The 26,880-nt window shown below is 34.6% G+C and overlaps 1 protein-coding gene across 2 annotated transcripts; it reads right to left on the reverse strand.

The window, feature by feature from the left end:
- Positions 1 to 7,984: 7,984 nt before the first annotated feature.
- Positions 7,985 to 25,798, reverse strand: LOC126978433 (phosphatidylserine lipase ABHD16A). Of its 2 annotated transcripts, none has more exons than XM_050827217.1 (10): positions 25,664 to 25,798; positions 25,451 to 25,538; positions 20,796 to 20,849; positions 19,283 to 19,590; positions 19,051 to 19,211; positions 18,600 to 18,850; positions 18,356 to 18,520; positions 16,132 to 16,316; positions 15,701 to 15,893; positions 7,985 to 13,263 (listed from the first exon to the last, which is right to left on the reverse strand). In XM_050827217.1, exons 2-10 carry the CDS (start codon positions 25,520 to 25,522, stop codon positions 13,165 to 13,167), a joined length of 1,488 nt encoding a protein of 495 aa, XP_050683174.1. In that variant the 5' UTR covers positions 25,523 to 25,538; positions 25,664 to 25,798; the 3' UTR covers positions 7,985 to 13,164. The 2 variants fall into 2 exon arrangements, with proteins under 2 accessions (XP_050683174.1, XP_050683175.1); XM_050827218.1 differs by having other exon boundaries at positions 25,613 to 25,679.
- Positions 25,799 to 26,880: the final 1,082 nt, after the last annotated feature.

Consider the following 26,880-nt stretch of genomic DNA (forward strand, 5'->3'; position numbering starts at 1 on the left):
TGGAGTGGTAGTGCCAAGTTAGCCACAGCCGAATTAGGCCGGCACGCCCATAGAAATACCACTCCCCCACTGAAATTGGCGTGAAATAGTGGCTTTGCCGCTGTTTTTTGTGCGGTGAGTGAGGTATCCGGAGGCCTACACCCCCTTCCCAAATACAAATGGCAGCACGGATTAAAAATACTCCAGGACGGTACCAGGCTATGTAGTCGTGGAGAATACGTCCCTGGGCGCCCACATTTGGAACTGTACCTGATAATGGCTGCCCAAGCTGCCCCGCGTATCCTGGAGGGGGAAACCTGTGCGGACTCGGGACAAACAGAGCAAGAGGCTCAAACCACCCTCCTCCACATTCGCTGGGGACTTTTGCAACATCAGGGGGATTCGCTCAAATTTTAATGCTGTCCACTTCCACCTGGAGACGGCGAAGCCGGCCCTGCTCTTTTTAACTGAGACACAGATATCCGCTCTGGCTGATACATCTTACCTTTCATACCCGAGGAATAATTTGGGACAATCCTTTATATCGCGGGCTGGCGTGTGCGCTTACGTCAGGGACGATGCCTGTTCTCGACGCCTGAGTTTTCTTGAAGGACAGTATCATCCTATCCATCATCTGGCTGCGTGGAATATACGCATGCCTGTATCTGTCCCATAGAGGTAACGCAGAGACTGACCAGCTACTCGAGCACATCCAAGTGGCTACAGGGGGTCTACTCTCTATCTCCAAAACGAAACTTCGTAAACCAACGAAATTTAAACGAAGTTTCGATGGTCTATTTTGTGTTCGTACACATCGACGAAGTTCGGAACCATAGACAATATTCGTGAACGAATGGTAAACATTAAAATTGGAATGAACATTATTTTAATCCAACTAACTTGAATAGTTCTATTTCATGCCAACGTTAGGTAGTACCTAATGACAACCAAAATATCTGTATTACAGACGCAATGTAAATATGTCAAATTAGTACTTAATTATAGTTTTTTGTTAGAATTCTTTAAAAAGTTTTCTAAAAAGAGTTCTCAATTATGGTGCTAACCCAACGTTGGAATGAAATAGAACTTTTCAAATTAGTTGGATTCATATAATGTTCCTGTCAATCGTTCACCATTCGTTCACAAATATTGTCTATTGACCCGAACTTCGTCGATGTGTCTGAAAACAAAATAGAGTAGGGTCACTCCCGAAGCTTCGTTTAAATTTCGTTCGTGTACGAAGTTTCGATTGGGACAAAGAAAGTAGACTCCAGATTATTTATTTGAATTCTTTAAAAAGGTTTCTAAAAAGAGTTTTTAATTATGATGATAATAAATGATCTTTTAAAGTGCTTCTTAACAAACCTCGCAATCGCGATACCTACTCATTATATCAGAAAGTTTCAAGTAAAATATATCAGTTATATACTTGGTTTTTCACAAAATTATTACTTCTACATATAGCCATCCTTTTAAACATAACACTTTTCAAATGGGTGGACATACGATGGTGAAGCTATGCCTTTTAATTTATATGCCTGAGTACGTACCTTGAATTAGCAGTAAGTTAGTTTTCCTTTTATAATAAAATAGAAAATAAATTTTGTTCTTTTATTAATAACAAAAATGAAACTTATTTTAAAATATCACTAAAGATAGGAATACCACTCTGTTAGAAAGGAATAATTAAGATAAAGTTCTACCTTTATCCTTTCTAACAGTTGTACTAATGTAGTTCATGGCCTTCGACCTGCCTGTAGAGCTTGACGTGAAGATGGAGCTGATTAAAAGGGAACCTGCCTGCTTCTTTCATATTGGATTTTATCCTTTCTGAACTCGGGAATATTAATACCACCCCTGATACATTTAACATTAATTTTATTCTGTAGTTTCCTACAAACTCTTAAGTAGGGAATTTCACTAATATTGAATTGATTGCATAAGCGGCGTCGGCTTCTTTTATGTTCTTAATGTTCTTCACGTAGAGCAGCCTCGATTAATAGCATTCTTGAAACCATTTCAAGCCAATTTGCAACAAAATTCACACAAACGAAAATCATTCGTGAAAAACATCTTTGGTTTCCTCAAATTGACCTTATAATTCCTATTCGTTCCCTATCCCTCACTTCATATTATAAACCAATCTGAAATTACTGTAACACTCTAAAAAATCATCAAAATTGGTCCCACCATTTAGGAGATAGTTCAATTGTGAATCTAAACCATCCTCTAATCCACTTGAACACACACAGAAAATTTCATTCAAATCGGTCCAGCCGTTTAGGAGGAGTTCACTGTCAACACATGTACACAAGAAGACTGAATGTACAGAAGAAGAATATATATAAAGACTACCGGAACAGACAGACGTTGTCCTGTACACAAGTGTTAAATTTTAAAAATCGGTTGAGAAAATGGAATTGACTCGAGAAAATTCTAGAGCGATTATTTATTATGACTTTCGAAGTGGTTTAACACGAAAACAGTGTGTTGACCGGATCATTTCTGCATTTGGTGATGAAGCCCCATCCAAAACCGCAATTTATCGCTGGTTTCCTGAAATTCAACGTGGACGTGTCAAGCTCAGTGATGATCCCCGTCAAGGTCTTCCAAAAACTGCAGTCACCAAAGAAAACGTTGATGCGATGCGTAAGCTGATTGAGGAAGATCGACATGTGACATACCGCGAAATTCAGGCAACTTTAGACATTGGCATGAGTCAAATACAAATAATCTTGCATGAATAATAAGGTGTAAAAAAGTTATTTCCCCGATGGATACCGCATTTGCTCTGTGAAGAGCAAAAAGCGGCTCGCGTTACTTGGTGCGTCAGAACTCTCGAAAGATTCCACGCAGGATCCTCAAATGCTGTATACAACATCGTATCAGGTGACGAATTCTGGATATATACCCGAAACAAAAAACCAGTCACGAGTTTGGGTGTTCGAAAATAAGTTAAAGCCAACAAAAATTGTTCGTTCACGGAGTGTTGCAAAAAAAATGGTGGCCACGTTTGTCTCCAAAACCGGCCATGTTGCGACTATACCTCTTGAGGGACAAAGAACAATTAATGCAGAATGGTATGCTAGTTTTGTTTGCCACCTTTCGTTTCTGAACTCCGTAAAGAGAACTGCAACCGCCGCATCATCCTCCATCATGACAATGCGAGTTCTCACACCGCGCACAGAAGAAAAGAGTTTTTAGAGCAAGAAAACATAGAATTATTAGACCATCCATCGTACAGCCCCGACCTAAGCCCTAATGATTTCTATACTTTCCCTAAAATAAAGAATAAATTGCGTGGTCAGAGATTTTCAACACCTGAAGAAGCTGTGGACGCCTACAGAACGGCCATTTTGGAGACCCTAACTTCCGAATGATATGATTGGTTCCATGGTATGGAAAAATGTGTCAAATTCCGCGGAGAATACTTCGAAAAGCAATAAATACATTTTGAATAGTACTGTTGTGTCACGTCCTTGATTCCCGAAATTTTCAGTGCCGCCCTCGTATTATAAACTCCTTTGCAAAAAAAACGGGCACTTAAAACTTTAATCATAGTAAGAGGAATTTGAAGCAACAAAATAAAATAAATATTATTCACTGATGTAAAAACACTTTTGTTGGTAATTAAGTCCATCTTTATTTGTTTTATATTGTTGTTTAGGAAATTACTCATTTTGTTTAAAAGTAACTTCAATTGACTTTCTCCTTTATATACAAAAATTTACAAATAATGGAATAAAAAATTCATGTCATGAGTGGCTGAGATAACTGCTGCAATTCTTCATGGAAATTTTTTGGACGAGGTTTTTTCTGTGTTTTTGGGTTATACGCTCTCATTCGGCCATAAAAGCAATTTTAAGCTCTAGGCTGTTCTGTGGGGCTGGGTGAACAGATCTAAAACATCGTTTTAGAAAGTCTTAGAAAAGACTGGAACACGAAAGCTTCAACAAGCCATCCCTGCCGCTGCTGCACCTCTTGGGCAGTTGTGGAGCTTGCTGTGCACTCTTTTTGCCTCCAACTCGACTCTTGACGGCAAAAAAAAGACACCACCGACCATTCCGCGGTGTTAGAGCTCTATACCTGAAGTACAGTTCAGACAGAAAACTGTTTGGCGAGCTATGTTTCCATTGGACGTAAGAAAGTCAAGCGGGTCCGATAGCATTTGTCCCATCGTGCTTAGAACATGTGTCCCTGAGTTAACGCTGCTGCTAATGCATTTATTCCGGCACATTAATACTACGAGTATAATAATTAATGCATTCAACAGTCGTAGTCTTTCCCGAGAGTTTATGCAAGTGGACCTCCAGCTTTCTCACAGAGCGCAGATATAGGTTGTTGTCGACGGTTATTGCTCGAAACGGAAGCCCGTGAATGGTGGAGTACCCCAAGGCTGTGTGTTATGTCATAAACTTTTTCTTCTGCATATCAATGATATGTTGGACACCTCCAAGATATATTGCTGTGTAGATAACAGCTCTGGGGATGCCGTATATAAGTCGAGATATGCAGCCGCTTCAACTTGCAATTTCGTGTCATTGTTTATAAAAGCACACTTGCACGCACTGAGATAAGAAATTGTTTTGACTGGCGGCTGGACTGTGGGTGGACTATGGACTGTCATAACACTATGATACAGAGCTGCATGGATGAGTGGAACTCGTGCACTATTCTATGCCCGAGGGGGATACAAAGAAACTTTTACTTTTATTTCAAGTTTTACACTAATCACTGTTTAATTTCATCATCATGCATTTATGATTTTTATTTTTATTTGATCTATGCTTTTACTTAATTTAGTAGATTTCAATAAAATTCTTTGAATCCCATTGAAATAGAATATAGTAAAAATTGAATTAGTAGAACTATAATTAGAAAATCTCAAATCCCGAATTAGACTGACTGCTATCTTAAAGTCCTTTTAGCCCTTACAATATTATGCTAGTAATGAATGTTGTTGTAGCGTCATCAATATTTCTTACCCCTCGTTTACATCAAGGTAAAGGTAATATTTTACAAGATTCAAGCAATGTTCTGATACAAGTTGTAATGTTTTCAAAATGCAAAAATATAAAAATTGTTGGATGAAATTATTTGTGAACAACTAATTGTCTACATGTTTATGTTCTTATGTTTTATACTTGTTGTAAGCAGTAAAGCACTGGTCGCGATCATTTGTGAGGAGGCAACAGGAAGAAGGGGCCTATCGTTCCATATGAGAATGATGTAAGAATAGAGGACAGAAGTAGGTTCAGAAATTTTGTTAGGATGACACAGTGTATTGTGTGTAAATTGACTATTTTCTTTTAAAATACTATGTTACTTAAGAAGAGTTATAAGTTTTTGGCCATTCTTTCGATTGGCATCATAAAGTTGGTTCGATTCCCAGACGAGGCACGTAATTTTTAGAAAATCTTTGAATGCAGAATTACTAACTTTTAAAAATAATATAGTCTTCTTTCAGTAAAATAGCCTATGTTCGATATTTAAGGTACTTTCCCTTCATGTCTCATTACCTTTGGGACATCCTGTATAAGCTTAGGATAGTTAACTTGCCGTCGTTATCTTCTTTATAACAAAGTCTCTCACCCATTATTTAGGTTGACTTGCTAGTGAACAAACCTTAAAAGTGAGTCGGAACCGTTTGACAGCCAAATCGTAACATCATACAGAAAGAGCCTGCAGTGCACAAAATTAATGATCTCTTGATCGTATATTTATTTAGGTACCATTGTACTAGTTTTCTTCTGCAGGGCGCCATACTCAAAAAATTGTAATATCGTTATAGTATAAATAAAAAATTATACTTGTAACATTTATTTTTATATAGAGAGGTACCTAACCTACCTAAAGACCTAGGATATCCAAACTGGTTGATATCGGTTTCCCAGGGTTTGATATAAACATAAACAAATTTTGGGTCTAAAGATAGACCTTTATTTATCAATTTTTTTTTATGGAATAGGAGGACTAACGAGCATACGGGTCACCTGTTATTAAGTGATCACCGCCGGCCGCTCACAACCTTTTGCAACACCAGAGGAATCACAGGAGCGTTGCCAGCCTTTAAGGAAGGTGTACGCGCTTTTTTTGAAGGTGCCCATGTCGTATCATCCCGGAAACACCGCACAAGGAAGCTCATTCCACAGCTTTGTAATACGTGGAAGAAAGCTCCTTTAAAAACCGCACTGTGGGGGACCGCCACACATCCAGATGGTGAGGATGATATCCTAACTTGTAGCATGTCATGCGAAGGTGGAATTCGGCGGCAGGATTCAGGTTAAACAGCTCTTCGGAACACTCCCCGTGATAAATGCGGTAGAAGACACACAATGAAGCGACGTCTCTACGCAACGCCAAGTGATCCAGCCGTTCACAGAGCACTAGGTCCCCGACAATTCGAGCTGCTCTGCGTTGCACGCGGTCAAATGGATCGAGCTGATACTGAGGTGCGCCAGACCAGAGATGACAGCAATACTCCATGTGTGGCCGGACCTGCGCTTTGTAGAGCTTTAGTATGTGGGCCGGCTTGAAGTATTGCCGTGCTCTATCAATGACGCCCAGTTTCTTTGAAGCCAATTTGGCTTTGCCGTCCAGACGACCACGAAATTGGCAATCGCTCGAGATTGCGAGACCCAGTATTCTGATACTAGGCGAGGCTTTAGGGGAAGTATTGTGATTGAGAAGGTCGGGCCTTCTCAAGAGAGGACTCGATAGAAGACACAAGTTTCTCCCGGCACTGGTCGACGATTTCCCGAGAGCGACCTGCATTTAATATGAAACTTCCAATATACCTACTGTATAAGCACAAACTAGTGAACAATGAGAAAGAATTAATTATATTACCTATAGAATATAAGAAGTAGGAACTATCATTGTTTCATTCCAGAGTTATATGTGAATTAAATGATTTTTTAGATGGGCAAGGCTGGCGTTTGCCAAAGCAGTCATTTTATGCATAGAGTATTTTGGTGTTGTAGATTATGAAGTACAGATATTTGAAATTATAGAATACAATACCGTAATTCAAAACATGGGTAACAAATCTAGTTGTCTCACTCATCCAACATATACCGACGATCTTGACCAGATCGTCAGTCCATCTTGTGGGGGGCCTACCGACACTGAGTTATCCTTGGTCGTCTTTTTTACTGCCTCACCGGCCATCTGTCCGTCGAGCTATGTGCCCTACCCACTGCAGTTTCGCAATCATTTGGGCTACGTCGGTGACTATGGTTCTCCTACGGATCCACATTTCTGTTTCGATTTCGCCATTGCCTCCTGAGCGACCATGAGCAATTGTAGTGTTTAAAGAACATAGAAATTATAAAATACATTACTATATTTTAAAGCATGGGTAGCAAATCTAGTTGTAGATATAATAAGATATTTATATACAAAATTGATCAATGAAATTGATGTTATTATTCTTAACTATCTCAAATTAAAGGTGTCTCCGAAAAAGCGTGTACACTTTACTTAAAAATTGGGAACGCTCCTATGGTTCCTGCGGTGGTGCAGCAAAATGTGGTGATCATCAGATAGCATTAGATGACATGTAGGTACACTCGTTTGTTCTCAACTTTCATAACAAAATGATATTATTTGAGTTTTGTTGGATGCGTTAAATATTAAGATATTATAATTATTTTTTCACACATTACTGCCACAATAGCTTGTACGGAATAAGAATAAAATGAAGGAATTTCATAATATCAGTGTTAGGAATATACGTCCTAACATATGCTAAGAACTTTCCTTTTTGCAAATCGCGCTGCTGCCTCGTCTGATACCAATCTAAGTTATTAAAAATAATCTTTCCATGTTTTTATAGCATAAGTATAGCTCTATGTTTGTAATTTTTTATTATTTGTATTGTTATTTTTTCTTTTATTCATATAATGTTTGATTGTTCATTTCTATTATATCTGTGAAAAATGGCAGCTTTCGCAAATAAAGATTATTAGTTACTAACTAAAGATTATTATACATTAAAACAAAGTTTTAAATTATTTTTTATTCCCAGAATACATTTAAATACACTGAAATCCCAATAGGTACTTATTTTTATTTAATCTAGACAAAGCATAAGATGTCTGGAAAAAATTGTTCCACCGATTTCGCAGGTTCATTACCTGTTTCATCTCTTTCGAATGATTTGGGTCAACCTTTAGGGGTCATAAATTACGTCACACGAATGCATTATTATTTTGATACATGGGAGGTCCTTGTCGTCACATTTGTGTGAGGCCCCCAGCTGGTGTATGTCACATATTTGGCAATTTTACATTAGAAATTATTTTTATTTCCATTTAAAAAATCAACATTAATTCAAACAAACGCAAGCTTAGTAGGTATGAATGTAGTTTAAATTAATTGTAGGTTTTTTTAAAATTTCAAATCTAAGATATAAAGTTAAAAAAAATGTGATGTCACAAATTAGGGACCTTTCCCCGCCTCTTGTCACAAAGTGTCACACTTCGACGACCCCACCTCTTTAACGAGTGACGTAATTTATCGGTGGTCCCTTATTACCTATGTACCAGCAAACAATATAACCCTTTACATACAGCCACAATTTAAATTGTATTTAATTATAAATATAACCGGCATTTGTAAATAAGATAAACACATACATATTGGCAATGCAAGTAAACATAAAGTATTGCACACAACAATGATACTGACACAAACTTGACATTATATCCAAAGAAAACATAAATTCTTGAAAGGTTTTAGATATTAAAAGTATGCAATTATGATCAATAAATTTACTTTCTTTTATGATCTTCTGGTATTTATAATTTAATACTGTTAATATTATTGCCAACATAACAGTTATGGTCATAACTGATAACCTTCTACCACAAACACAGTAACAATAAAAAATCATGAACAAATAAATAATGGTAATAATCCCATATAAATGTTAGCAATACCTTCCTTTATCGCTATAAATTATTTAATTCAAACATAAAAATGTCTTGAAGAAATGTTTACCATGTGACCACCCACCCCTTCTACCACAAGCACAGTAACAATAAAAAATTATGAACAAATAAATAATGGTAATAATCCCATATATATGTTAGCAATACCTTCCATTATCACTATAAATTATTTAATGCAAACATGGGAATGTCTTGAAGAAATGTTTAACAAATAATTATTATATTATAAACTATAAATATGATTGAGCTGATTGAGCATGAACCTTTTTAATACTCATTAATGGTTAATTAATCACATTAAATTTAATCTGTTATTATGTTATAAGTTTGACAAGATTATTCATGTGTAACTCCAAATATAGACAAGTGGAATTGTTTAAATAAATGCAGATGGTAAAGTATATGTATAATACTATATTGAATTAAATTAATTGTTACTATAGAATATTAGTGGACAAAGATTCTGTTATTAATTCTTCTGTAAATCGCATTTCAAACTGATTTTATATAATTCTTGCAATCTGATTTTATATAATTATTGCATTCAAAGAATACCCATGAGTTTTTTACATTTGTGTGTTTATCTGGAAGTCATATGATCGAATTATTTCATACCATATATCATGGTCATTGTGTCACATATGGGGGCAAGAAATAAATATAAAAAAAAAATAACCATAACAACAAAATTGTTCATCAATAACTCGAGAACTGTTAGCCCGATTGAAATGAAACTCTGCACACATATAAACGGTGATATGAAGACTATGACATAAATAGTTACGTTCGTGTCGGACGCAGGCGGCAGTGATTTTTATCTTTTGAACCATCGGTCGAAGTTATTCGGTGAAGTGAAACGCACCTGCCATCAACTAGTGTTTTATAATTACAAATAAGCATTAAGAATAAGAGTATTGGTTTATAATAGAATAGAAAGGAAATTAGCAGATTTCATATATTATTATGAATATTAAATAGACATCAAATGTACATCTCTACTGAAAGTCCAATAATATAATTTAATGATATAGTGAGCCCCGATATTTAAGTATTAATCGATATTAAGAATAATAAATACATCCTAATTCTAATCTGCACATCTTCATAACAATCGTATAATAATTAAATAGACATCAAATGACCTAATGGTCAGTTATTATTACCTATTAGCATAAATTTACATAAATTATTGTGTAATTAGAAGTTTACAGTTACAACATTTAACACATAGGTCTACCCTTAATGAATATTAATAGATTGTAATCATAGCAATTAATTATGTGTAGGTACTATTTATAGATACATTTTATATTACTGATCATATCTAAGTTTTACAATTACAATGTTAGAAGAATGGATTTAGATTCAACTCTGCAGTCCAAATAAATTATTAGATTCTTACATTCACACTTGCACATTCATTCATAGCAATTAAAGAGATGTCAAAATATGTCCTTATGATCAGGTATTGCATATAGAATTAATATACATTCATATTTATTTTCACATTCATAGAACCGAAAATTATAAGATTTTAATTATTTTCAAATAAATTGCATGAAATATAGATATAAATATCTACTGGTACACCTTAATAATCACAAAAAATAGTTTTATAGTAACAATATTATAAAAATGGTTTAACATTTAGCAAACCTTTCAAACAAAATAACTATTTAAACTCTGCATGACTTTATACAGTTCATAATACAAATAAACATCAAATGACCTTTTGTTCATGTATTATCTTTAAGTATAAATTATAGTTGATAGCACTGCAAGAAAATAAGTAAACAATTTTTAATATTTATAGATACACCTTAGTTACAATGTTACAAAATGGTTTAAGATTAAACAATCTTCGAAATCAAAATAAATTATTAGATTCTGCACTTCAAACCATTTCTATTGTAAAATAAAAGACATCGTTGATAATAAAACATACATTTTGTCATCAGAAGATTACAGTCCAAATACTTAATATAATATAGGGTTACCCTAAGGGCCAAATATCATCAGGACACCACGGTTATGCAACCAGTCGCCGTTAGCGCTGACTAGTCTCTGGTGTCTAGTTTGGTAGCTTATGGACACCACGGTGGCGCAACCAGTCACCGCTACCAACAAAATATATACAGCGCTATAGAGAGATACTAGTCTGGTGACCGTTTGGTTGTGGTATGGTATCTAGTTTGTCCCGGTGAAATATAACCCTAATTAGTGATCATAGTACATCAAGGAAATGAATAGATTTTGAACATATTTCAATTAATTATATGAATTATTGACATTAATTATTTATTTATATTATAATATGTAATAGACATCAAATGATTGAAATATCTACTAGTATAAATATATACATCAATTGTGACATTGTTAAAGTTACAATATTAAGATGTACTTATAATAATTAGATTCTGAACATTTAATTAAATTATACCATGTAGGCATGCATTTATATTGTAACATCAAATTCAAATGTGCTTTTTTAATGTTATAAATATATATTGTACTGCTCTTCAAACCTTTAATAAATATTACACTGGCCTGCAAAACTAACTATCACTTACACTTTAAAAATTGCAACGCTTTTTACTTAAAAACTATTATTATGTTTATCTTGTGTACTTACACAAGATATACATACGAAATAAAAAGAAGTCGTAAACGAGTTTCAATATGTCTATGAAAACGTCAAAGGCTTCTTTTTCAAACGTTAAAGACTTTTCTGGAACTAGACATCAGTATGCATTCTACTTCATGAATGTTGGGCGTGAACCATACAGGTCAGTCCAGTTTAGCATGGTGGATCCAGTGTACATTTTTGGCCTGGCATATATTCAGGTCGCAGAGAGTAAGGGCAATAGAAAATGGAACTTTGATTTGGTAAAGATATGCCCAAGAGATTATCTATGGGTATGCAGGACTGTATTTAGAAAATATGGATTGATGCTGATGATGCATGATAATGCCGGCTACACACGAACCAGGTCGTGAAAGAAATTAATTAAAGAATAAATTCAGAAGGGTGGTATTAGAGTAATGGCTTAGGCATCAAGAAGTCCTGATCCCAATCCTATTGAGCACACTTGGAATAAGCTAGGGAGGCTAGTCAGAAGCTGCAGACCACCATCTACCACCCCTATGGCACTAAAATAGGCCATGATGGCTAATGGGAGAATAATCCGCAACATAAAATAAATCACCTGGAATCTGTAGTCAGAACTCAAGGAGGCAATGCCATTTAAGAAAAAATGTAATAACATACTTATAAATTTTTAATTTAATTTTTTTCACATTAAGCTAAAAATGCCTAGTTTATTTATTTTGTGTTTTTAAGTTAAAATATATAAACCTGATAAATTACCATAAAATTACTATGAAATTTTAAAAGTGTGATAATTAATTAGTTTTGTAGGCCAAAAAGCCAGGTTAACCCGACCAAATAATAATTATGATCTTGGTTATTATAGATTTACAATTTTTCCTATATAGGCAGGCTTATGCTAAAACTTTACCAACATCAAGGAAATTACTAAACACTGCTTATTTTTAAATTTATCCTTTTTATGTGTGAATAAAAAGACACACACTGTGTCAAATACCTATTTACTAAGTGGACAGGGAAGTAAATTACAGCACAATATAGCATATCCCTCTTACTTAAAGTCAACAGTTACATCAATATTTGATATAGATATAACTATTGACATTTACATAGAAACAAATATGATTTAACCTAACAATGACAGCCCACCACCAATGCTCGAGTTAATCGAAACATGCATAGAGCCTTTTATGAACTGTGTAAGGCTAAAAAGATTTGAATTAAAGTTTACAGTCTTGGAAATTCCCAAGACCAAAGATTTTTTAAATTACTTTAAGTGACAAATCGGCAGAAGATCGCAGCTTATCTTTGTTAAAATTTTGTACTGAGGTGTACTGAGACATTGATACTGATTCAGCCTGATACAGTTCAAAGTAATAGCTAATTTTGTCACTTAATAACATTCATAATAGAAGCATGCAACATGTATATTGTTTCTTTAACTGGTCAACTATATTTTTAATGTTAGGTCCCACAAGCCACTCCGCAATGTCATATTTTTATGCGTTTCGGATCACTTCACTGTTCACTATCAGACGCATTGTTAATATTTCTACGTCGTTTTCCGATATTGCACAAACGCACGCATACACTATGTGTATTAGAGATATGGAATATTAGCTAGTTCTTTAAATGCATAGTCTTCATAATACTAGCGAAATGGACATCGGGCAATTGTGTGCAGTGTGTCGATTTAAAGTCACGCATGTGTTTCACGATCTGTTGAAAAATAAGAATTATATGCCGTGGTAAATACATAATAACAATGACGTACAACCTTATACAAGCTAAACTGGTACAAAATTGAAGAATAAGCATCTTATATCGGTAGCGACATTGAAATTTATATTCTCAAATTAGTGTTTATTAATTAAACTATACGACAGAAGATACTAATCATATCATCATCAGCAGGAAGACGTCCACTGCTGGACAAAGGCCTTCCCCAAAGATTTCCACAACGATCTGCGCTGCCCTCATCCAACGTATTACGGCAATCTTGACCAGATCGTCGGTCCATCTAACCAACACTGATATAATTGCATTATGATAATGTCATTATGATATAAGACACCAATGATATATAAAAAATAAAACAGATAAAATTCAGTCCAAAATTATTTCAAGCAGGCTTGAAGTAGAAAAATATGAGTTTACCGTTATCCTCAAGTCTGAGGCATAACTTTTCAAATAGGTAGTAGTTTTAGACGTTCAATTTGAAATCCTATTTTGAATAAAAATATTTCAATTTGGAAAAGGGTTTTAAAATTCAATCATTCTTTATTATGAAAGCGACCGTTAGAAAGCAAAGGTATAAAAAAATAAATATATGGAGGACACACTATATGGCGATATTACAAGGAAAGTTAATCGGTTGAAAGGAACGAAAAATTGTTAGTGCTATGCGAGAACTGTTCATGCTCTTCTGTTAATGTTTGCATTATGATAATAAAACTCGCAGATTTACCATACTAAAACCATACTAAAATTAAAATTATACTAGCCATGTCAAAATCAAGCCCATTATTAGCTCGAAAGAATTATGTTAGATTATCATTATCATTTCATATTTCTTTCACCCGGTTACATTATCTCTGGAACTGACGTCAATGACTTCACATCATCGCTGTGGTACGGTGTGCAAAACAAGCATCACTAGGATATTATTATTAATAAATAAACAACGATTTATTTTTTTAGTATTACAGATTGATGTAAAGGTTGTGTTGTGATGCTGATTATTATTATTATAATGTTAAAAAAAGGAAAGAATCTGGGTTAAGTAAAAAAAAAAGTATTAAGTATTTTTACTATAGCGACACAGAACGACAGAAATTACAAAAAATTAAAAACAACAAAAGTCAAAACGAAACAATGAAAAGGTCAAAAACAAAGCAGTGATAACACGAAAATATCGCGACTATGAAACTCAAAATCGTACAGATAAAACAGGACTTTTATAAGGACAGGAGGATTATTTGACATCTAATAATATACTATAAAAATTTCGGGTCGCATACGATAAACGCTGTGTTAACTTAACGCGAAACTTTGCCATAACAAAGGAACATACATATTCCTCAAAATATGTGTAGGTACCTTCTCTTTTAAAAACAGTGTGTAAACATATATTTTTTTACCAAACTTGCTTGTCAACTCCAGCCGAATGCGGTCTGAATGTACAATATTGTAAGTACGTGAAATACAATAATTTGGATAATACATATTTTTGTATTGTAGACCAACCCGTTGTTTAGGACGATTTCGAAGCGTCTTCTTTGGTTTCATACCTACATTATTCATTTCAATATAACATCGACAAAAAATAAAATACTTTAAGCCAGCCAATAATTAATAGAGCCAAAAATTCCAAGTCTCTACAAAGCGCAAGTGCGGATATAAATGGAGTCATCTCTGGTCTGGCGCACCCCATCCCAATCATCTGGATATTTAGCGTTTCTCCACAGTGCGGTTTTCGAAGAAATTTCGTCCACGTACGATCAAGCTTTGGAATGAGCTTCCTTGTGCGGTGTTTCCTGGACGATACGACATGGGTACCTTCAAATACAAGCGTAAACTTTTTTAAGGGGCCGGCAACACTCTTGCGATTCCTCTGGTGTTGCAAGATAATATGGGCGGCGGTGATCACTTAAGATCACGTGACACGTACACTCGTTTGTCCTCTCTTCCATTAAAAAAAGAACGTTACTGTTGGACGTTGGTTGAGTTAAAATTTTAATTAGCCTGAAGGTAAAAATAAGAAGTTCTGCACTATATTGATGCATAACCTAATAACTGGGACACATATTTAGTGGCTCTGAGTTCAGGCCAATGTTATTTGTAATCACATAAGTTGCATCCGCCATTTACTTATTGTTCACTTTTGCAAGTAGCCAGCTAATGCATGGAAAAAATCTATTACTTTGTATAAGGTTGGAGAAAACATTTAAAAAAGAAGTGTTTATTTAATCTTTCCCAATAAACTGACAAATTAGCAACATGCAAATTGAAGAAGCTGCTATACACTCAGCATTTAAATACAAAAATCCGCATCCAGCACATCAATTAAAACATGAATCAGAACCGTTTTAAAACAAAGTTAGGGATAGATCGCATAGCAACATACTGTGTTAAATTAGGAAATAAGATATAGTACCAAGTTTAATGCACGGCGATTGATTTCTGGGAGATCTTCTTGGTTTAAGGTGCTACGTTGAGCTTCTGTCATGGCAACATATCCTGTGATTATGTCTTTTAGGGAAGCGTTTTCATTAAACCATTTTTTATACCGCGACTCCAGAATCCTTATTAACAAGTCGTTCCCACAGTTACTTTGTATCTGACCTGGTCTGAAAAATATATTTAGCAGTATTTTATTATTATTCAAATTTCTTAATAAATTGTATTCATTTTGTCAATGGGTAAAGACCCAATAAATGTGCTTCCAAATATTTAATAGTTATATTGTAATATATTTTTTCTTATGTCAGCATTGAGCATATTGCCCTATAACCAGTTATATAAATTTGTTTTAATTAAAGTCACAAAATAATAACATAAAATATATAAAATACGTGGTATTAATACCTCAAGCAAATCACTTCATCCTCAGTTCTTCGTATAAGTTGTATTGGTCCATTGTACTGAGTTACAAGTTCCCCAATATTTAAGTCGAAATATGTGCGTACAACTTCTTTTACAAGAACACCCCACGATTTGGGCATATGATTTTGGGCAAGTGGCAATAAGTCATCAAATGTAGCATCCAGAACCTAGGCATAGTGAAAAAGTGGATAGTAAGTATATACAAATTAAATTTGTAACCAAAATTTATGAACGATGCGGATCCCGATCGCGCGACCTCTCGGGTTCTGTCCGAGCGCTCTTTCTAACAGAGCCAACCGTTCGAGTACGCATCGTTTATAAATATCGGTTACAAATTCGATTTGCATAATTAATACCTGAAGTGACTTTTATCATTTAAAAAAAAACAAAGTAATAGGTATATAACAATTTCTCATTTTCAATTAAATTCATGTAAGCAAGAAAAGAAATTTTACATGGCTTTTGATAAGAGTTTTCAAAAACTATATCTTAAATGTCATGGCTTCAGTGCCTTCACTTATTACAGTCGATAGCGAGTAAACGTGAATCGAATTGTTTTCGGTGGAATTCGTACCATGGGTTACAAGCACTCGCTAGCGTGAGCTCGATATCGAGTGTAGTTTTCGTGTCGTCATGTTGGTATTAAACAGCAAGTCACTAGCTTCACACCTAAAGTAGCCGTCTCTAGCCGACAGAGAAAAATAGCAAGCCTTAGTTTCCAAGCCGAATAAGGCATAGCCTACCAAGTAAACACATCATGAGAAAAATGTAGAACAGTACTGTTTTCCTGATTTGAAATGGTTATATTTTGTAAAAGTGATGTTGACAGTTGACACATTCACTGCTACCTAACTTATATAGTGTGAAGGTAATAATGCGGGATAAGGTGCGGCTGTTTAAATTTCCAAATACAATATTATTTTAAATTATAAATTTTCTTTCAAATCCTTACTTTCCTTTGTTATTTCCCCCTTTGTTTATATTTTATGTTCATTCATTAACCAAAATAATATACAACTCAAGTTTGTTTGTCTTTTAACCAAGTAACCCTTTGTATATATATATTTGTTTTTTAAAAACAACAACAGTGTTCTTTGCGGTAAATGATCTCGCAAGTAAAAAATAGCTTAATTTCTGGTCAAGACCTTGTTCATTCACGAAACCCACTTTAAATAAAGGAGTTGATTAATATGCACTCGTTCATGGTGAAATTTAAAAAGGATGTGCCATCAAGCCAAACAATAATTATAATAAGTTATATTGTATTCAATTTAAAACGTAGACTGAGAACACATAGTTACTACAAACTACGTTTTAAAACAGTATCTATACTAATATATAAAGCCGCAGAGTTTGTTTGTTTGTTTGTTGTATCGAGGAAGGCTATAGGCTATGTTTTTTTTTTTCAAAATTAGGGATCCGTAATAAAATTGCTTGTTTGTAACACGAGGTGTAAAATCGAAAACCTATTTTTGCGTGCTCTGTAAAAACTATTGACAATAGAACAAAATGATGTACAGGCTATAATATAGGCAATATTTTATTACTTATAAAACTATCGCGTGAATTATACTTTATATGGCAAAACAACGTTTGCCGGGTCAGCTAGTTAATAATAATTGTAGATTTAAAATTAACCCTTGATTCAAATGATACTACTTCTCAAAATTTTAAGCTTGCGTATCGTCTTAATACTTCGCAAAAATCCTCAAAAGCTTCCTTGTTACTTCTGTATGTGAGTAGTCATATTTTTCATTTGAGGAATAGAAAAGGTATACCACACAGCAGACGGGGAAAATGTGAAAATTACAGAAAAGAAATTATATTAACAAGTTATTTTTCTTAAGTTGACATTAAAACCAGAAGAAGAGAAACCAAGATTTAGTTGTCCGTGGCACCAAACAAACTGTGCTTTTTGACAACATTATAGTACGGTAAACAATGCTTTTTAAAGTATAGACTTTTTCAAAGACTCAATAAAGTATAAAGTACTTATGGTATTGATCGTGTATATTATATAAATGGCAGATAACAGTGGAGGAGTAGAAAAATGTATTGTCGATTTTTCTTAGCCTGTAAGTGGGCATTAACAATTTGCTTTAGTGTTGGTATTAATAATATTATTATCAATGTTACATTTTAAATAAATTATTTGCTTCACACATACATTGGTCCATAATTATGAATTCAAAGCATTCATACTTACCAGAGCATTAATGTCTGGATAATTTACTGCTGCCCAAGAAGCAGTATACCCTCCAATGCTCCACCCGAACAAAACTATATTTTCTACTGGGAATTTTAACACATTAACAGCATATTGAATGACTGCCTCAATAGCATTTTCCTCTTGTTGTGGAAATGGATAACCCTGGAAGTTTTAAGTTGGGTTAAGGTACACATCAATAAGTAAGTAGTAAATAATTTTAAGTTTAATAAGAAATACTTACTGTACTTCCTGCAAATCCAGGATGATTCCAGCCTAAGGCTGAATAACCAGCTTTTATTGGAGTTGTCATTATACCAATCTCATAAAAACCAGAATTTCCCTCACAACAGATTACTAAGATGTTTCCATTAGCATGAGCGCGATTATTAGTAAATATAGTGTCAATCGCATTCCCATCAGCAGACAATATCTTGGCTCGTTGGCTTTTATATGTTTCAACAAGTTGAGTCCTGCCTTCCAATAGTGGGGTCCCTGAAGCATTTCAATTTAATTATAATGCATTAGGTATTTAAATTCTAGTTTGCCTATCTCATCTCTATATATATCTCATATCGTTATCTAAAAAGCATATCAAAACTACAAATTATTATTTTGTATGATATATGTATACAGAATTTTATAAGTATTAGATACATAGTATTTATTATATAATAAATTCAGTCAATACTCACAAAGTAAATGGTGGATAAGACTCAAAGTTCCTGGATAAATTAGACGCATGGCAAATGTGTTGACAGCAATATATGCTAAAACTTGCACAGGTATTCGTTGATATATCGGCAAGTCAGGATTAGAGCATTTGTGAAAAGGGATGCTATCAGTCCACGATTTTCTGAAAAAAGTCAATGATTAATATAAAATTATATGATAGAACAATAATTTATAGAAAGTTTCTAATAATACCTGTATCTTATTGGCATTGCAAAGGTGACTGGCCAAGCATTAAAGTCAAAATCAAATTTTCTTATGCCATCCATGTACAATTGACTGTCTGTCTTCCGTTGGTTGAGTGCATATAGAAAATCACTATATTGCGAGTTAAAAGCACGACCAAATGCTCGGATTATAAACGAGAATGCAATCAGAGTGCCAATACCAGAGAATACTTTACTTAGAAAGACAATTTCTTCCATAGAGAAAAAACCTCGTTTATAAATATAGGTGCACAGAAATGGTGATGTATATGCCGTTATATTGAAGATGGTTTTCGCCTGAAAAAAATATGAATGTCAGAAGCATTAGCTGTTTAACTAATAATAGTAAAATGTTACAATATTTCACAAGAAAACACATTGTTTACCGGGGATTAGAATACTAGACATAAAAGTCTAATATCTAATTGTTAAATAATAATACAATAGCATATAAAATAATATTGATCCAGTGATCATAAACCAGTCGAGCTTCTTCTATCTAATATACATTGAAAATATCAATAGAAAATTAACAAATGTATTTTGTACAATCAGCAAGATAAAATTTTTAGTTTTGTGCCTAACAAGCACATAATAACTATTGACCAGTGCCGGGAGAAACTTGTATCTTCTATTGAGTCCTCTCTCGAGAAGGTCGTGGAATGGGGTAAATTGAACCTTGTCCAATGTAACCCCCAGAAGACTCAAGTTTGCGCGTTTACCACTAAAAAAACCCCATTTGTCATATCACCGCTCTTCGACAACACTTCCCTTAAAGCCTCGCCTAGTATCGGAATACTGGGTCTCGAAATCTCGAGCGATTGCCAATTTCGTGGTCATCTGGAGGGCAAAGCCAAATTGGCTTCAAAGAAACTGGGCGTTATTATTAGAGCACGGCAATACTTCAAGACGGCCCACATACTAGCGCTCTACAAAGCGCAGGTCCGACCACACATGGAGTATTGCTGTCATCTCTGGTCTGGCGCACCCCAGTATCAGCTCGATCCATTTGACCGCGTGCAACGCAGAGCAGTTCGAATTGTCGGGGACCCATTGCTCTGTGAACGGCTGGATCACTTGGCGTTGCGTAGAGACGTCGCTTCATTGTGTGTCTTCTACCGCATTTATCACGGAGAGTGTTCCGAAGAGCTGTTTAACCTGATTCCTGCCGCCGAATTCCACCTTCGCACGACACGCCACAAGTTAGGTTATTATCCTCACCATCTGGATGTGTGGCGGTCTTCCACAGTGCGGTATTCAAGGAGCTTTCTTCCACGTACTACAAAGCTGTGGAATGAACTTCCTTGTGCGGTGTTTCCGGGACGAAACGACATGGGTACCTTCAAAAAAAGCGTGTACACCTTCCTTAAAGGCCGGCAACGCTCCTGTGATTCCTCTGGTGTTGCAAGAGATTGTGGGAGGCGGTGATCACTTAACAACAGGTGAGCCGTACGCTCGTTTGTCCTCCTATTCCATAAAAAAAAATTGATTTAAAAACTTACTGTACTTATAATCTTGTCTCCAAGTTTTTCCAATCGCTTGGGCTGATACATCCTCTGTAATACAAATAAATATTAATTGCAAAGCTTCTACACTTGTTATGCAATTCTCTAACTCTATGTGCTATATTTCACGGGGACACCAAGGTGGCCCTTCCTAGTAGCCCCTACCATCAAAGTGTATACAGCTCTAGAGTGACTCAAATGGTATCTGTTTGGTTCCGCAACCAAATTCATGACTATGGTGTCTAGTTTGGTAGCTCACGGACACCACATTGGCACGATTGGTTGTGCTACCATGGTTTCCTTGTGAAATATAGTCCTAAAGCAGCCTATAATTTTATTACACCCATTCTTAATATATATCTGAAAGGCCAACAACACTCCTATAACTCCTCTGGTGTCCTGTAACATCAGGTTTGCAATTGTATGTCCTCTTATTCCAAAAAAAAGGATTTACAATTAATATTCCACACAAAAACTTATGAACATATATTATCACACTTTAAGAACAGGAAAGTTCATGGTAATGTTTAACATGACAAAGAAGTGATAAGGTATACAAACACAACAGGCAAGTTGGAAGAGTATAATTACTATATGACGTAAAAAAAATAGACCCCCTTTTGCAGAATTAGCCTCAGTGTCTATGAGATACAATTATAAAGGTAAAAAAATACTGATATAATAGACAAATGGAAAACTACTACAACAACTCTCTTTCCAGAAAACCACAAAATAGCATAATGTTTTATTGCTTCAAAATATCAATAGCCAAATCTGCAGTCATGTGGATGACAGAGCCAATAAAGTAACACAGTGTTTCTAGTCCTCTATGATGAAGGTCTGGCCATATATGGAGTAGTGATCTCATTTCTTGTTTGAAATTCAAATTCAAATATTTTTATTCAAAATAGGATGTGACATGACTTATTGAAAGTCAAAAAACTACCACCCATTCCAAAATGAATGCCTCAGACCTGAGAAGAATGGGCGCAACAATCTCAGCAGGCTTTTTTTTTTCATTGAATTAATATGTTTACAAAGTAATATTGTACAATTAAACTAATTATTTAATAGCCTGAGGGAGGTCACTCCATTCCCAATCTGTGGTATCATTAAGAAAGTCATTTATATTATTGTAACCTTTACCACACAAACGTTTTTTAACAATTCTTTTGAATAACATTATACTTTTGTTTTGAACATTTTCTGGGATCTTGTTGTAAAAGCATATACATCGCCCCACAAAAGACTTACTAACTCGACTTAGCCGAGTAGTAGGCATAATAAGTTATGTCTGTTCCTGGTGTTAACATTATGGTTATGACAGTATCTGGCAAATTCACTTATGTGCCTATGAACATACATTACATTATCAAGAATATATTGAGAAGCAACAGTCAAGATGTTAATTTCTTTGAATTTTGCTCTCAATGATTCTTTAGGACCTAGGTTATAAATAGCGCGAATAGCCCTCTTCTTATAGCACAAATATTGTATAAATATCGGCAGCGTTGCCCCATATCAATATACCATAGGACATAATACTATGGAAATAACTAAAGTATACTAGTCGCGCCGTATCTATGTCAGTTAATTGTCTAATCTTTTTAACCGTGTATGCTGCAGAAGTAAGTCTGTTCGCCAATCCTTCAATATGGGGGCTCCATTGTAATTTGGAATCTAGAGTTATGCCAAGACATATAGCAGATTTCACCGCTTCTATCACCTCTCCGTTTAACAAAACATTTGCATTTACATTTTTGACATTTGGTACGGTAAATTTAATGTATTTAGTTTTCTTGCTATTTAACAATAGGTTATTAGCGCTAAACCAGTACACGATGTCAGATAAAATATCGTTTACTTCGTCATACATAGCTTGGTTTCTTTTCACTTTGAAAATCAGTGAAGTGTTGTCCGCAAACAATACTACCTTATGTTTTTCTCTATAAGATTAGGAAGATCATTTATATAGATAAGGAAGAGGAACGGTCCAAGAATCGACTCTTGTGGACCCCATACTGAGAAGAGTCCCAAGAGATCTCTTGCCATTCACGTCGACCCTCCGAATTCTATTGTTTAGATATGAAGTCAGAAGATCGAGCACAGTTCCTTTTATGCCATAGTGGTATAGCTTCCTGACCAGCGTTGAATGTTGAACACAATCAAAAGCCGTAGATAAAGATGCCAAGTGCATTCTGTGATTCCTCCCAGGCATCAAAAATATTCTTGATTAGCTCTACACCTGCATCCGTTGTTGAATGTCCCCTAGTAAAGCCAAATTGTTTCAAATGAAGTAACTTATGAGAGTTAAAGTAAGTAAGCACTTGGCCTAAAATTATTTTTTATAAAATTTTACTAAGGGTCGGCAAAACCGACACAGGACAATAGTTATTTGGGTCAGAAGAGCAACCCCACTTAAATATTGATGTAATTTTACTGTGTCATCATATTATATTGGATCGAAAATACAATAACACAAATTACAGAAGAAACAAACAATAACCCTGTATCAATGAAGACAGGATATATATACAGACATAATACAGTCACAATTTACTGGAGCTGTTGTTGTTCTCAAATAACTAGACTCTACATAGAATACATTGGTATTACTACAGATAAGATCTAAATACAATAATTATCATCTTAATATCATCAGTGCATCTGTACTTGCAGTACTATAAATCAACACCAAACTAGTAAAATAGGGTCCCAAGTCTGCAGTATAATATACACTAGACCTGTTGCTATTCATATGTCATACCAGAATCAAAAAGTGAAATAAGCCCATTTCATAGTAAAAAAGAAACTGTGAAGGATGTCAGCAAACAATCAAAGAGGATTGCCCTAAACCTAATCAGACCAGGGGTGTGCATTCCATATATGCCTTTAGGCATTGTCTACCTCTTTATGAAAGAATTAAAATATTAAATAATAAAGTTGTTTTAGTTTAATTTGCTTCCGTTATTATATAACCGAACTTCTATTGAACACCGACTCATTCAATATTTCCTTACGCTAATTACATACTACATTCATATGGTAGGCAGCCCCAAAAATGCCTATACAAAGCAACTAGTATTTCATAGATCTAATTTAGAAAAGTATTGGTCACAGTTAAACTATATTCAGCAATGTATGGGCGGCTAGGTAGGCATGCCAACTTACGATTTGTAGCAATTACCCCACATCTGTCTCACTCCCTCCATATTAGCAGTTTATGGCTATTTCGCTTTTTTGTCTTCGTGAGAATCATTAGAGTAAATAGGTATATTCATTGATTAATAATTATTAGTAGTTTATTTTTATTATAGTTCACTCCGTCATCCGTGTTAAGTTTTACTGTGATTAAAAGTTGATGTGCTTAAAATAGTTATTGGGTTATTATATAGGTACAGGTTTCAATAATAAATAAAATTTGTTTCTTTTAATAGACCAGTACTTTTACGAGTAATGTTTAAGCATTTTTGAGATATTTGCGTTGGTGAAAAATTACTGTTCGACCTGCCCATAACTAATGTTATTATAATCAAAACAAGTTAGAGCCCAAAAAACCAGCAAAAGAAGTGGTAAGTGAATTTATATAAATATCAAGTAGGTATAATAATTATTATCTAGAAAAGGTAAAGGATAGTATTAAAATTACAATATGAACTATGAAGCCGACAGTGCTGTGTTATTTTGAGGTCATAAGTTCAAAAGAATTATATAATTTGAGTCTTTATATAAAGGTCTTCTGTTATTTGTGTTTAAAGTTATTTTTAGAAGCCACAAATGTTTCAAAATAATAGAATTTATTAAAAGTTTTCAATAATAATTAAAGGTATAAATATTATCATAAGCACATGAAATTTTAGGTTTGACAGTAAATTATTGCAGAATGGGTGTTTACTGCTAGATGGCGGTAAAAATTAAAATATGTTTAATCTTAAAATTTTACTAACAATTTTTGTTAAATAAACATGCATGCTTAGGCTATTGAGATAAAATAAGAAAGCAGTTTAAGGTATACTTGTTCCTCGAATGACACAAACTAAAATATTAGGTTGACCATATGGTACAGAAACTACATGTGAAACACAAACAACTCCAGTATGTAGATTTCAAAACCTAGTACTGTCAGACTAGAGTGTGGTTCTAGGACTAGTTAGATCTACAGTGGTACTACTGGTACCTTGCTAGAAAACCAATGTACACCACTGGATCAGACTATTCCGTAACAATCACAATCACCACAACACAATATGCTTTCAGAGTGCTCAAGAAACACTTGCAACAGTCTCAAAAGGCTGCTAGCTTGCCGAGATGGACTTGGCTGGTTGGAACACTGGAATATTAGCTTTCATTAGTTAACACGAAAAGTCGTGATGGAAATGTAAAAACAAGCGAAGTATCTGAAACTATTTTCACAAAATACAGGATATTATTATATTTCGTTTATGACTGATCCTCGATTGATCATGTACTTAGTTTTTACTTAGAACATAACCTTCGAAAATTTATCAATTGCGCGATCATTACAATAGAGACACCTAGACACCTACATGGGGCAAGATCTGGAAATCAATAAGTAGAATATGTTTAAATAGATATCTTTGGATTTCTAACATGTAAATCAATACAGTCAATATAAGAATTATATTACTTACGTCTCTATTTTCTTCTCCATAAATTTTGTAAAGTCTGGGCGAAGTCAAGCATTGATATATTAACTTCAACATTTTGGCAACAATGATTCTACAAAAAGCATGAAAATCAATTATTTTTACAATTTTTTTAATTCAGAGTAATACATGAAACAAATACATTACATGATTACTTAAGCTATCACAAAATGTATTAATAATTAATAACTAAAATACCTAGGTACTATTTAAAATAATAATTAATTGCATTGCACAATACACCGACCACCACAGAGTCACTATAAATTAGAACTGAAAAAATGAAAGCATGAAGTATGAACATTGAACAGAACCGGATCCGGAACAAAAAATATATCAACTGGAATCTTTATCTGAAATATAATCTGGAACTACAATTGAGTAGTGAGTAGTGACTAGTACTTTCGTCTAGCAAGGCACTGGGAACATGAAGGTACATATATTTAAAAAAATCGATAATCTATACATATAATTATAATCCGAATGCGGTAATACGAGTGCGCTGTGGTTTGAAAGAGGATGTTGTGACAAGGACTGAAAAAGGAATGCTGAAATGGTTTGGACATGTGGAGCGAATGAGTGAAGAAGGAATGACGCATCAAATATATAAGGCAAGTCGGTCGCGGGACACCTCGCAGAACATTCGTCGACCAAATTGGGGGCGTTTTGAGAAAAGGAGAGGTCCGAAGCGCCCGCAACCGGCGAGCATATAAAAGAAAAAAAGAGCAAGGAAGCGCGTGAGGTTTGTAAGGATAGAAGCAAATGGCATTCTATTGTCTGTGCCTACCCTGACGGGAACAAGGCGTGAGTGCGTATGTATGTATGTATGTATAATTATACAATGTGTCCCGCACAGGTGTCCCGGCATTTTGTAATGTAATTAAACTATAGTAATTATAACTATAAACTATTTCATCGACGAAAATACCCCACAGAGACGGTTAATTCCAAAACCCTGCCAGTCTGCAGGTTCTTTTATATTATCATAGCAAAATTCACCTTAATTTGTAAAGCAAAGGCGGATTGAGTGCTTCATTCTATAGAGGCTCAATTTGGCCTTAATTTAAACGCAAAATGTGTAGAGTAACTAATAATATAAATAAAAAGCTGTTTGTAAAAAAAATACATTATTTGAGAACATCTGGGCGCTTTATTTTAAAATTGTGCGAAAAATACATTATAGACCCATACTTTTTTCTAATTTCCTAATAATATTTGCTTAACAGATTGTTATACGGATCACTGCTACATTGAACCCATACAGGACGTAGAACTTAAACCGCCGTTGTTTTACAAGTCATGGTGAATTTTGCTAAGATAAAAGTACCTGCAGACTGGTAGGGTTTTGGAATTGACCTCCTTGGTTTCGTCGTTGAAATAGTATACAGTTATTATTCCTAAAGTTTTATTACTAC

This window comes from Leptidea sinapis, chromosome Z (assembly GCF_905404315.1).
Source record: "Leptidea sinapis chromosome Z, ilLepSina1.1, whole genome shotgun sequence".
NCBI lineage: Eukaryota > Metazoa > Arthropoda > Insecta > Lepidoptera > Pieridae > Leptidea > Leptidea sinapis.